Genomic DNA, 11,247 nt, shown 5'->3' with positions numbered 1-11,247 from the left:
AACTTTACCTGAATATTGGGAGTACAATGCATTACAACACACTAGAGGGCAATTATAATAAAGAACACACAGGAAACCACTGGGAATTTGAAGGTTTTTTATTTTTAAGTATTTAAAAACAAGCAGTAAAAAATAACGTAAAATCAGCATACAATAACAGAATCTATGGGAACAAAAAAAATCTTGTGGACATAAAGAGGGCAAACACATGCTCACAAACACAACCACCCTACATAAAGTTACTGTAGGACAGGTAGTGCCTTAATGCAGCCAACTCTCACACATTTCTCTATTCAGTAGCATACACTATATAGACACACGCATACAGGTTACCCTCAAAGAAAATAATTACAATGAATAAAATTAAAAGTACATTATGAATGCAGGGAGAGACACCTGCAACTTAAACAGTAGGAATGTTAAAAAAAAAAAAAAGTACCAAAAAGACTGGACAAAACAAAAGATCAAAAACTTGAGCTTTTTCTCTTTTTCTTACAAACATAATTTTTGAATAATATTCAAAATACTGCTAAACCGTTTTTACCCTAAAGAAATTAAAAGGGGAAAAACTACTAAAATTATTGTCAATTTAAAGATGCTGTTCCGCTAGTTTCCAAGCAAAGATGCTCATTAATTCACATTTTTAAAATTCTGAGATGTATCACAATGTGTGGGTGAGCTGAAGTGGCAAACATAATAGTAACCCAAATATTTATTTAGTGCTTTGTTCAATGCAGAAGCAAAATGTGTTCCCTTTTCATTTCTTCAATTTTGACTTTAAAAATTAGACAAGAGTAAGGATGGATAGAAAACACTAAGGTGAATGTGTTATCCTGTGTCTTGTGTTATTAAAGCCAACGGAAATGTCTTGACAGAAAACAGAAAGAGTCCAAGGAGTTGTGGAACTGTCCAATAGGCCGAGCAAATCATGTTACTGACCCTGAAATGACAAATCAGACATAACATCATTGAAAGAGCAATTGTAATGGATTTTTCTCACAGAGGTGTGTATCATAGTTTCACAGTCGATAAGACATGCCTACTGCCTAATGGTGCTGAAAATTGTCTTTTGGCCTAATAGTTATATGTACTTTGTACAGTTCTTACTGAAATGAACCAAACCCAATCAAAATCTAGTAACACTATCAGTACACGATTACATGAACACTATTCTGTCTTTTAGTGTAATTTGTTAATTAATCTGGCCACTTTGTCAAAAAGATGAGAAACATAAAATTTCTGTATTCACCAAAATGCTATTTATTTCCAAGCCTTTCTTCATGTCTAAAAACAGTTGTTTATCTTTTGACCATGAATATAGGCTTTTCTTTTGGGCAGGATCTCCACTTCAGGCTGTTGGCAAAGTCCGTTGTACAACAAACGGATAACTGTAACCCCAGCTGTGACATACTGTGCATGTGCTGTATACATGTCAAAAGAACAGTTGCAAGACTTGAATCAGGTTATGAGTCTTGATCAGAAAGTGAGAATATCCAAATCTAATATGCTATAAAACACTTAAAGTTGAAGACCAAATTGTCTTTAGCTTTATACTCCACATATAATATGTGGAATATTTCTGAAACTAAAGAAGCATCACCTTTGTATAAATATAAATCTTAAATTTTGTGCTGTGCCTATATAAGATAAGTTGTAGAGTTGGGGAAATGCCTGTTGGTGCTACAACCTCTGTAACAGGTTTGTTGTACAGTTAGTGTTACACTGGTGATGTGTAGTCCAACTCATGTTACCTGCTGTCCCTGTTGTGGAGCAGCTGCTTGTCCAGGAGCCTGTCCTGCCTGTCCGTAGTAAGCTGCCTGCTGTCTGTAGTACTCTGCCCAGGCTGCGCTGTAGTCCTGCTGACCTCCAGCTGCAGCAGCTCCTCCACCACCTGCTGCTGCTGCAGTGGCTGCTGGGCCTTGAGCAGGCCCTGCTCCTCCAGCAGGTTGAGCTGAGAAAACAAATAATTCATTAATTCAAATAAACCATTATAGAATTATTTATTTGCAAGTAATCATCACTTTAAGTGTTTACTTTAGCAGCACTAGAAAGTATAAATAAATTACAAGAGCAAGAAGAATTACATAACTGGATTAAATCTAATTTTGCTTTCAATTTAGGGCTAAATTTTCTTTTTAATGAATTGAAATATTAATTGCTGTATTGCTATACTGACAATAAGTACAATATCCAAATAGCAGGTACTGCAATTTTACAGTCAAGGTAAAATGTGTTTCAATATAGTAATAAAATTAAACGTGTATAGAGGTATGACATATCTCAGCCTGCCGATCATATTCATATTAAGGGAATTTGCTTGTTTGGTACAGACCAATGCAAAACGTAAATTGAGATAATTTTAATTTCAGTTACAGTTAAATGCAGAAGTTATCACAAATCACAACAGATGCCAAAATAATAGCAACAATAACCTTCATTTCATACTGTTCTGCATTTCACAAATATTTCATCTGTTGCACTTCATAAAAATAATGTTACTCTAATCCAAATAAATTCAGACAAGTGTATGCTAGTAGGTTCAACATACTCATGCCCATCTTCTTATAGTACTCTTCCCATGCCTTTGTGTAGTCTGGCTGACCCCCAGCAGTCTGTGCTGCTTGGCTCTGGTCTCCTCCGGCCCCTGGAGTCTGGCCTCCCATGGCGCCCCCTGGCTGCTGGTTGTAGTATTGTGCGTAGTAGGCTGCCCATGCTGCATTTGGGTCTGCTGCCGCCTTACCTAATGAGGTAAAGAAATAAAAACACAGGATAGTGACAACACCGTCTGATCTCTTAAGTACTTGTACAAGAACAGAATGTGAAGGAGAAGGTACTCACTGGGGTCATGAGGAGCTGGGGCTTGCCACTGCTGGTAGGTATTTCCCCAACCTTGAGGACAGTACTGGGGTCCACCAGGTGGGGCTCCACTGCAGAGACAGGGAAGAACAGGTTTAAAAACCACATGTTAGTTTATAAATTGATTATTATCCCCGATAGAAATTGTAAAATTCCAGCAATGAAGTATTTAATTTTACTTACTGAGGAGCACCACCAGGAGGTCCTGCATTATAAGGGTTGGGATTATAAGGACTCATGGGACCACTTGGACCTCCTGGACCAGGTCCGCCACCCAGTGGACACAACGGAGCCTAATAAGGAGAAAACCTGGGAATTAGCTCAATTTAGGACCTTGGTATATGGTTTATGTCCCTTTTAGTTGTTTGATGTCTCACAATGACAAATCAATATACCTCAATTTTTTCCTCAATAAGCTGCTTTGCATGGTCAATCTGCTGGGGGGACCCTCTAATGGTGAACAGCTTGAAGTTTGGATCTCCGTTTGGCGGTGGTTGACGAGATATCTCAACAAACGCACCAGTTTGTTGGTTGATGGACTTGACATTCTCGCCTTTTCGACCAATTACAAGTCCACATTTGTGAGCAGGGATGGAGAAGGTCATCTCCCCTCCTGGAGGACCCCAGTTCCCCTGGCCTCGACCCCGTCCTCGCCCGCCGGGTGGCATCCCTGAACCAGGGCTTGGGGGGCCCTGAGGATGACACACCGTGTATGTCAGGTTTAACAGCTCAACAAACAAGCTCTGCCTTCAGAACCAGACAAATCAAATAATGACTGTACGTACCCCCTGCCCACCTTCCTCTCGGGCACGAATGCTCTGCAAGAGGTCAGTGATTATTGATGCAGCATGCTGACACTGGTCTGGTGGACCCATGATGTGAGCAATCTTCTCAGGACCTGAACCATCATCTGTTAGGGATGACAAACAGACTTAGGTGAGGGGGAGTACACAAAGTAAAAAAAAAAAATGTACAGAAAGTCTTGCTTTATAAAAAAAAAAAAAAAAGGCACCAAATCGTCAGTGTCACTTTGTACAATTTATTTAACATCGAACAGCTGTAATTATATTGTAATTCTATCCAACTGTAAATGTAAAATGGTAACTTGACTGCACATATATAGTGCTTTTCCATACCTTCATGATACCCAAAGCGCTTTACAAAGCCTCACATTCACCCATTCACACATACACTCATACACCAGTAGGTGGCTGCCACCATGCAAGGTGCTGCCTGGTTTTACTGGGAGCAATTTAGCGTTCAGTGTCTTGCTCGAGGACACTTAGACAAGTGAACAATCTGAGCCAGGATTTGAACTGCCAGTCCTTCAGTAATTGGATGACCCACTGTACCAACTGAGCCACAGTCACCGTGAAAGACTTTTTCTTTGCCAAGTAGATAACCTATGTGAATAACGTTACAAGTAAAGGAAGAATGTATTCTCAAAAACTATCATTGAGCCAAGTCAATTACTTTACCATCATTTTGTCACTAGATGAACATCTGGGGTGCTCACCTGGTTTAAACTGAATCTTCACTCCTGCATCGCTCTGGATCTTCTTGATCATCTCTCCACTTCTGCCAATCACAACTCCTACAGAGTGACGTGGCACAGCTATCTGTAGAGTTACAGCCAACACTTCTGTTAACTCTGCACAGTTGCATAATTAACTGGAAATAGCAAACTTGCATTACATATTAAGTTACACTTGTTATTGCTCTGTTGAGATCATTACTGCAACATTTAGATGGCTTACCTCAATGCCGCCGCCGCCACCACCACCTCCTCCTCCCATTCTTGATCCATATTCATTCCTTTCCCCAAACCCTGCATGATCTCTTTCTCGCAAAATCTCATTGACCATCTCTTTTGCTTGCTACAAAAAACAGAAGATAGTGAATCTTAGGCTACCTTGGAGTATAAAAAAGATTTTTAAAAAATGAACTGCACTGTGTTTTAAAGTTACCTGAACTTTGTAGGGGTCTCCAATGATGCGTAGGGGTTTATCTACGTTAGGTGGCTGGGACCCATCTTGAATAAGAATCATTTTAACACCAGCTCGCTCCTAAGTATTAGATTAACATGTATGTTAAATTATTGAACCAAGGTACATTAATCCAGTCTGTATGGGAGCACTTAACTAGAGCTGAAACAGTTAATTGATTTTTTTTAAAAAAAGTGATTAAAATTTTTCTGACTCAAAGTTTTGTTTCCTTAATTTTGCTGTTGCTTTACATTGGATCCACGGTTGTGTTTCACGCAGATGCTTATTGTGACAAACATGACAGGACTGTCCCACACAACATGGAGTGTAGCTCAGAGGAGACAAGGACAAAAATGTATAATGCGTGGGAACACTTAAAACTTGGGGGGAAAAAAAAAACATCACAAAACAATAGAATGCGGTACGAAGCTAGTTTATCACAAGAGCAAGCTTCAATGGTGCAGCATTTGCAGCAGAAATACCCAGTCTGCATTACTCCTGAGAGCAGAGTTGACACAAGGTAATAATGTTACAGTTAATGCTTATGCTAATATGCAAGTGTAATGAACACTCTGAAAGTATGTAGCAGCCGCTAGTTATGTCATTAACTTTAGCTAAAGAAAAAAACTAAATGTTGCTGCATTACTTTAATTCATGTTTTGCTGTAACTGTTGGTTAAAGCTACGTATGACTTTCGTCATCAACTTTTCAACAAATTTGTAAAACCCAAGTCATAGCCTAAGTATCACAAATCTGTAAGTCTTTCCGTGATTACGCACCTGAATCTCTTCCCTTACGGTGAACAATTTCGAAGTGTACTCCACCGTTAACAATGGTCTGTTTACAGACAGAGCCGGTAGGTCACTTGGGCATTTTTCAGAAATTTGTCACGACGTGCTCCACGCAGCTGCAGTAGCAAGAGGCAATGAGGCCATTTCCGTGTTTGTTGCCGTTTTGGCCATAATGTGGCTGCATGGAGCTCCACTTCCCACATTGCACATCACGACAAATTTCCAAACATGCCCGAGTGACCTACTGGCTCCGTCTGTAAACAAATGGATTGTTTATGATGGCGTACACTTTGAAATTGTTCACCGTGAGGGAAGAGATTCAGGTGCGTAATCATAGAAAAACTTTTGGATTTGTGATACTTAGTCTATGACTTGGGTTTACAGATTTGATGAACAATTGATGACAAGAGTCATATGCAGCTTTAAGTGATTTAACTGATGGAAAATACGCTGCTTCTCATTCACAAACAAAAAAATGCAATGAACAAATATAGTAAAACTGGTGTATTTCACTTTAGTTAAAGTGAGTAGCATTTTCAGTATGGATTATTCAAATAATCATTTAATGGTATCAAAGAAAACTATCAATAACAATCATTACTGGTTACTGTAGGTTACTATAGCATTGTATTTGTTGATTACGCAAACTGCACAATTTTCATAATCATTTTGTTTGTAATCTCTGTGCCACACAAGCACTTTGACTATAATAAAATCTGTGGTGATCTTGAATATTTCAGCAAAATACATTGTGGCTCTCACCTGGAGCTGTTTGATAGTCTCTCCTCCTTTGCCTATAATAAGGCCAGCCTTCCCTGCAGGGATGATCATCTCCTGCATGGAGCCTCCTTGCCCATTGGTGGACTCATGGCCCCTTGACACTATGTCATCAATAAGAGCCTTGGCTCTCCTGTGAGCAAATTTAAATGAAAGAATTTCCAGATTAGAATCCCATATTAATCCTCTCATTTTCAATTTTGTTACTTCTAAACCTTTAAACAAAAGGTGCTTCCAAAAGACATCCATGAATTAAACTGCACATATTTACATGTGAATATGAACTTTAACTTACTGTATGGCATCTCCTGACCCCGTCAGGGAAACACTTCTTTCCGGAAGACCAGCACTGTCTGTGAAAAGGAATAAAACTGTATCATTGTGTCCGTGGCTGTGTGTAAACATAACAAATTAAGAGCTAACTATTTGCTCACCATGTGCAATCTGGACCTTGCAGCCAGAGTCTTGTTGAATTTTATTGATCTGTTCACCACCACGTCCAATGACTTAAGGAACCACAGACAGTGGATGAGAAGACATATGGATCAGAGTTAAATTTGTGTGATTCACTAATCCAGGCATCATGTGAGTCCAATGTATGTGCATCTACTCACTCAGACCGACCATGCCATCAGGCACCCTGTACTCCTCTGTCATCGTGGAGGATCTGACACTACACACAGGGGAACACATAAATAAAGAAAACTCCCATTTCTGTCATAGTCATATAACCACAAACCCCTGAAATATTCATGATTTCAATGAATAAACACTAAAAATAATCCAATACCTTTGTTGGGACAGAGCAGCTAGTTGAGCTTCAATAGCTGTAAGAGAAGAACTGGTGAATGGTGGAACTCTGAACCAAGGGAGTGTGTATGATAGAAACTGTCTGACTGTACAGGGTGAGTCAGAAAAAACGCTCTTTCCATTTAAAGAAATTGTACTGCTAAAACGGAAACACTGATTTTCCTTTTGACCATACAGTCATACTGATGTGGTTGTTGAGCATGTCTGGTGATGTAGTCATAGATTTATTGCATTGCATAAGAGAGAGAAGGTCCATTGTTTATTGGGCACTGAAATACCTGCCAACACAATGTATGCCACAGTGAACAAACTTGAAATTGACAACAATTACAGGAGTCGGGGCTTTGCTTTCACACTCAGGACATAGGCCTACATGACAGTGCCCAGGGAGTTTTCATCATGACAAGACCACAGTTTACGGATGTGCAGAGAAATCCAAGCCCTACGACGAACACGAATGGCGAGAAGAGCTGTGTTAGAGATGCGACAACGAGCACAGATTTGCATCAATCTGAATGGTAGCCAGGTTGAAGGTCGTGCCGGACGACTTTGTTGAGACAAAACATTTTGATGGTGAGTAAACATGCTGTAATGGTTGACAATTTCAATTTCATTCACGGTGGCATAAACTGTGTTGGCAGATATTTCGGTGCACAATAAACAATGGACATTCCCTCTGTTATGCTATGCCATAAATCAATGATTCAATCGCCAGACATGCTCAATGACCACATAAATATGACTGTATGATCAAAAGAAAAATAAGCATTTCCATTTCAGTGGTACAATTTCTTTAAATGAAAAGAGCATTTTTTCTGACTCACCCTGTAGAGATGCATACCAAAACCTGGGTCTAACCAGGCCCTGGGGCTAAATAATTAAAGGCCACCAAATCGATTAGGTCTGACATTATCTGCTTTGCTAATGGAAAATACATTTCTTACATATTAAAGCAGCATAATTGATGTCTATCAAACTTTATAGAGTCTGTTTCTTCATAGGACGTTTGTGATGCAATCTTCTAATTTGATCTAGATAATACAGATTTTCTTTTGCAGCAAAAAATTACTTAAATTTGCCTCAGTCTACAATGATGACAAAATCTATGACGACAGACTCTGATACTGATTTAGTTTAAAAAAATGCTGTTGCACTTTCCTTGTAAAAAATGCACATTATATACATATATATAAATAATTATGCCACAAATTGGAAAAGTGAAGCAAATAATTCTGTTCTGTATTTGAACCATAACCCTAACCTGAAAAAGAAAACAAACCAAAAAAATAGTAAGAAGAATACTGTTAAAATATAAGATCAATAAGGATGATCAATATCTTAACAGTACCCATCCCTATTTATGAGTGTGTTTAACTTACACATTGAAGAATCTCTGTCACTCTGTGATGCTACCTTCTTGGCACTGGGTTCATCTAAAACAACAAATATAAATGTGATTCCTACTCTGCAGAAAACTAGAATGCAGCTAAAGTGTGTTATAACCGACCTCCTTCTTCCAGGGATCGTTTCTGTGCAGCGAATGGATAGCTCTCTGCTCCTCCATTGTTACTTACTGGGGGATCGCCACCAATTTTAGCTGCAATCTGGAAAGAAAGTTGAACACTGTAAAGGATGTGCTGTGCTCCTTCAGTTCATCTTGTCTGTTATAACAAGCTCTAGAGAATTTGTGCTCAGAAGGATTGACCATTGCACACGGATGGTCACATGCCAACAAATAAAGCTGAGATGCTTAGATTTTGGCAGCACAAGTGATTTAAATCATCTATCAGCAAAGTGAAATACTACGGAAGACCACGCAAAAATTCATGAAGATTGTCAAAAACAGGATTATTTTAATACTGTGGTTTTTTTTTTGTTTTTGTTTTTTGTTTTTTACCTCTTTCCGAGTAAGAACATTACTGCTGTTGTTAATCAAATGAATATGTACTTATTTTCTTAATGGTATTATGAAAACACTAGACAACGAACCATGTGGTTTCACACCGGAGCTGAAACCAGCTTTTATGCATGAATGAAATAACTATTGAAGTAAATAATTATAATTATATATTCATATCTAATAAAAGCATTTTGACGACATTGTCCAGCTCTGTATCACACTACAACAATAAATACGTATGGTATTACAGAAACGCTAATAATGTAAGTCGATCTTTACAATCAGCCCTTTTGTTTATTCACCATGCTATAACACAGACAGATATTACTAATCTGTATCATAAGTAGAATCTAATGTTAACTGTTTTGTAAACCAGATGGAAATAACGGTAACTACATTATGTGTTTGGTTACCGTTAATCATAGCTAATGTAGCTACAACTAGCCTAGCTTACGATTACCCCTTTACCTTAACCTCAGACTCGCTGAGGAGACGTCGTTAACGGTTAGCTACATGTACATTAAATATCTACATTACTCGGTTACTCGTGTAACGTCTAAATCGCACACGTTTACTATACAGACTATCATACTTGTTAAGACAATTAAATGCTGGCGCGCTAGCTAGTTAACTAAAGCTAACGTCCCGAATAATTAAAGCTAGCGGCTTGTCCTACCAGCTAACTAGCCCGAGACGTCTTCACGTAGCCGACCACTTTGGTTACCTGTCTAGCTCGTTGTAGCGCATCTGCAAAGGCGTCCTTCTTCATCCCAGCACCGACTCCATTTGTGGGCAAAGCGCCGTATTCAGACATGCTGCTCACAAGACACACGGGGGAAAGGCTGGAAACACTTAGCCGGGTCGGGCTGCGCAGAAGCGGGAAGGCTAACAGCAGCGTATCGGGGACAGCAATGTGAGGACTGCTTACCACGCCGGCAAACTTCCCTGCTTAAAATAACCAATCAATGCATCTTGATCTTCACCCGGGGTTTTCTTCTTTTTCTTTTAGTGCATTTTGTAAAGGAGATATTCAAAGGAGTAAGCTCTATATACTGCCATCATCTGGACTGGAGGGGAAATTACACACCAGCTGTTAGAGGCCCTTTTCATGCGTCTGAGTAAAATAAAATAAAACTAGAAGCACTCGGAGAGCGCAGACCTCCGCCAAGGCTGATCAGTGGCCCCCCCCACCCCCGATCACCACCAAAATTTAATCATTTCTTCCTTATCCCATTTCCAACAAACCCTGAAAATTTCATCCAAATCTGTCCATAACTTTTTGAGTTATGTTGCACACTAACGGACAGACAAACAAACAAACAAACAAACAAACCCTGGCAAAAACATAACCTCCTTGGCGGTGGTAATAAAATAAAATAAAATAAAATAAAATACCTAAATAATGAAACAAATGTATTAAGAATACATGAGTGTGGTTGTGTATGTGTGTGAATATAAACCTTATAGTATACATTGGTTAACTATATTTTTCTTATTTGCTTCATTTATGTTTGATAAACATCAATCCCATGACATGACCATTATTATTTTCTAATGTTAAAACTATGCCTTCTTACAAGAATGATTTTTATGTGCAATAAATATTCATAAATAAATGCATACACCTATTGACAGAACAGATATATTATGCTATTCATTTTTTCAGTGTCAAAGATTGGCAAGCTTGTCACTATGTCATTGTATGATGTATTTATGTTATGGTGTCTCTATTTGGCAAAATGCCTGATTTGGATTCTATTTCTAATTTGTTTATTTACTTTTGGTATGATTAACACTTTCATCCTTTTTAGGCTGAAACTTTGCTGAAATTGATATTCTTAACTATGATATACAGTCTGTACAGTATGTTGAAGTAATTTTTAGTTTATTGATACTTTAGAAGAACTCCATTTGTAGAATTTTGTTGAATTTTAACCAATATCAGCCTGCTATTAGTTATTATCCAAAATCTATAGCACAACAATAAGCCAGTAAGAAGAGGTTCTGACAGTCAATACTCTAATGTTCATCACATGTACAGAAACTTACATCTCTTTATTATATGGCAAGTAAAACAGAAATTGCAGCTCACCTGAACAAGACAGATATAAACAGAATTCATTTTTAC

The 11,247-nt window shown here is 38.5% G+C and overlaps 1 protein-coding gene across 1 annotated transcript; it reads right to left on the bottom strand.

The window, feature by feature from the left end:
• Positions 1-80: 80 nt before the first annotated feature.
• On the bottom strand, positions 81-10,115 carry khsrp (KH-type splicing regulatory protein). Its single transcript, XM_030143980.1, has 18 exons — positions 9,844-10,115; positions 8,727-8,823; positions 8,599-8,652; positions 7,200-7,236; positions 7,024-7,082; positions 6,844-6,915; positions 6,705-6,762; positions 6,395-6,542; positions 4,824-4,922; positions 4,614-4,733; positions 4,373-4,475; positions 3,642-3,766; positions 3,252-3,548; positions 3,040-3,149; positions 2,839-2,927; positions 2,549-2,740; positions 1,752-1,951; positions 81-940 (listed from the first exon to the last, which is right to left on the bottom strand). Exons 1-18 carry the CDS (start codon positions 9,931-9,933, stop codon positions 932-934), a joined length of 1,959 nt encoding a protein of 652 aa, XP_029999840.1. The 5' UTR covers positions 9,934-10,115; the 3' UTR covers positions 81-931.
• Positions 10,116-11,247: the final 1,132 nt, after the last annotated feature.

The sequence above is a fragment of the Sphaeramia orbicularis genome, chromosome 1 (assembly GCF_902148855.1).
Source record: "Sphaeramia orbicularis chromosome 1, fSphaOr1.1, whole genome shotgun sequence".
In the NCBI taxonomy this organism is placed as follows: domain Eukaryota; kingdom Metazoa; phylum Chordata; class Actinopteri; order Kurtiformes; family Apogonidae; genus Sphaeramia; species Sphaeramia orbicularis.
Note: the sequence above shows the minus strand (reverse complement) of the source record. Positions and strands in the feature narration are given on the sequence as shown.

Bases quoted from the DNA above. Each gene is read 5' to 3' on its own strand.
- khsrp (XM_030143980.1), bottom strand. From the start codon at position 9,933: ATGTCTGAATACGGCGCTTTGCCCACAAATGGAGTCGGTGCTGGGATG. The intron at 7,237-8,598 runs GTAAGTTAAACA...CTTCTCTTACAG, and splicing joins TGACAGAGATTCTTCAATGT to CTATTGAAGCTCAACTAGCT. The intron at 1,952-2,548 runs GTATGTTGAACC...TTGTTTTCTCAG, and splicing joins CTATAAGAAGATGGGCATGA to CTCAACCTGCTGGAGGAGCA.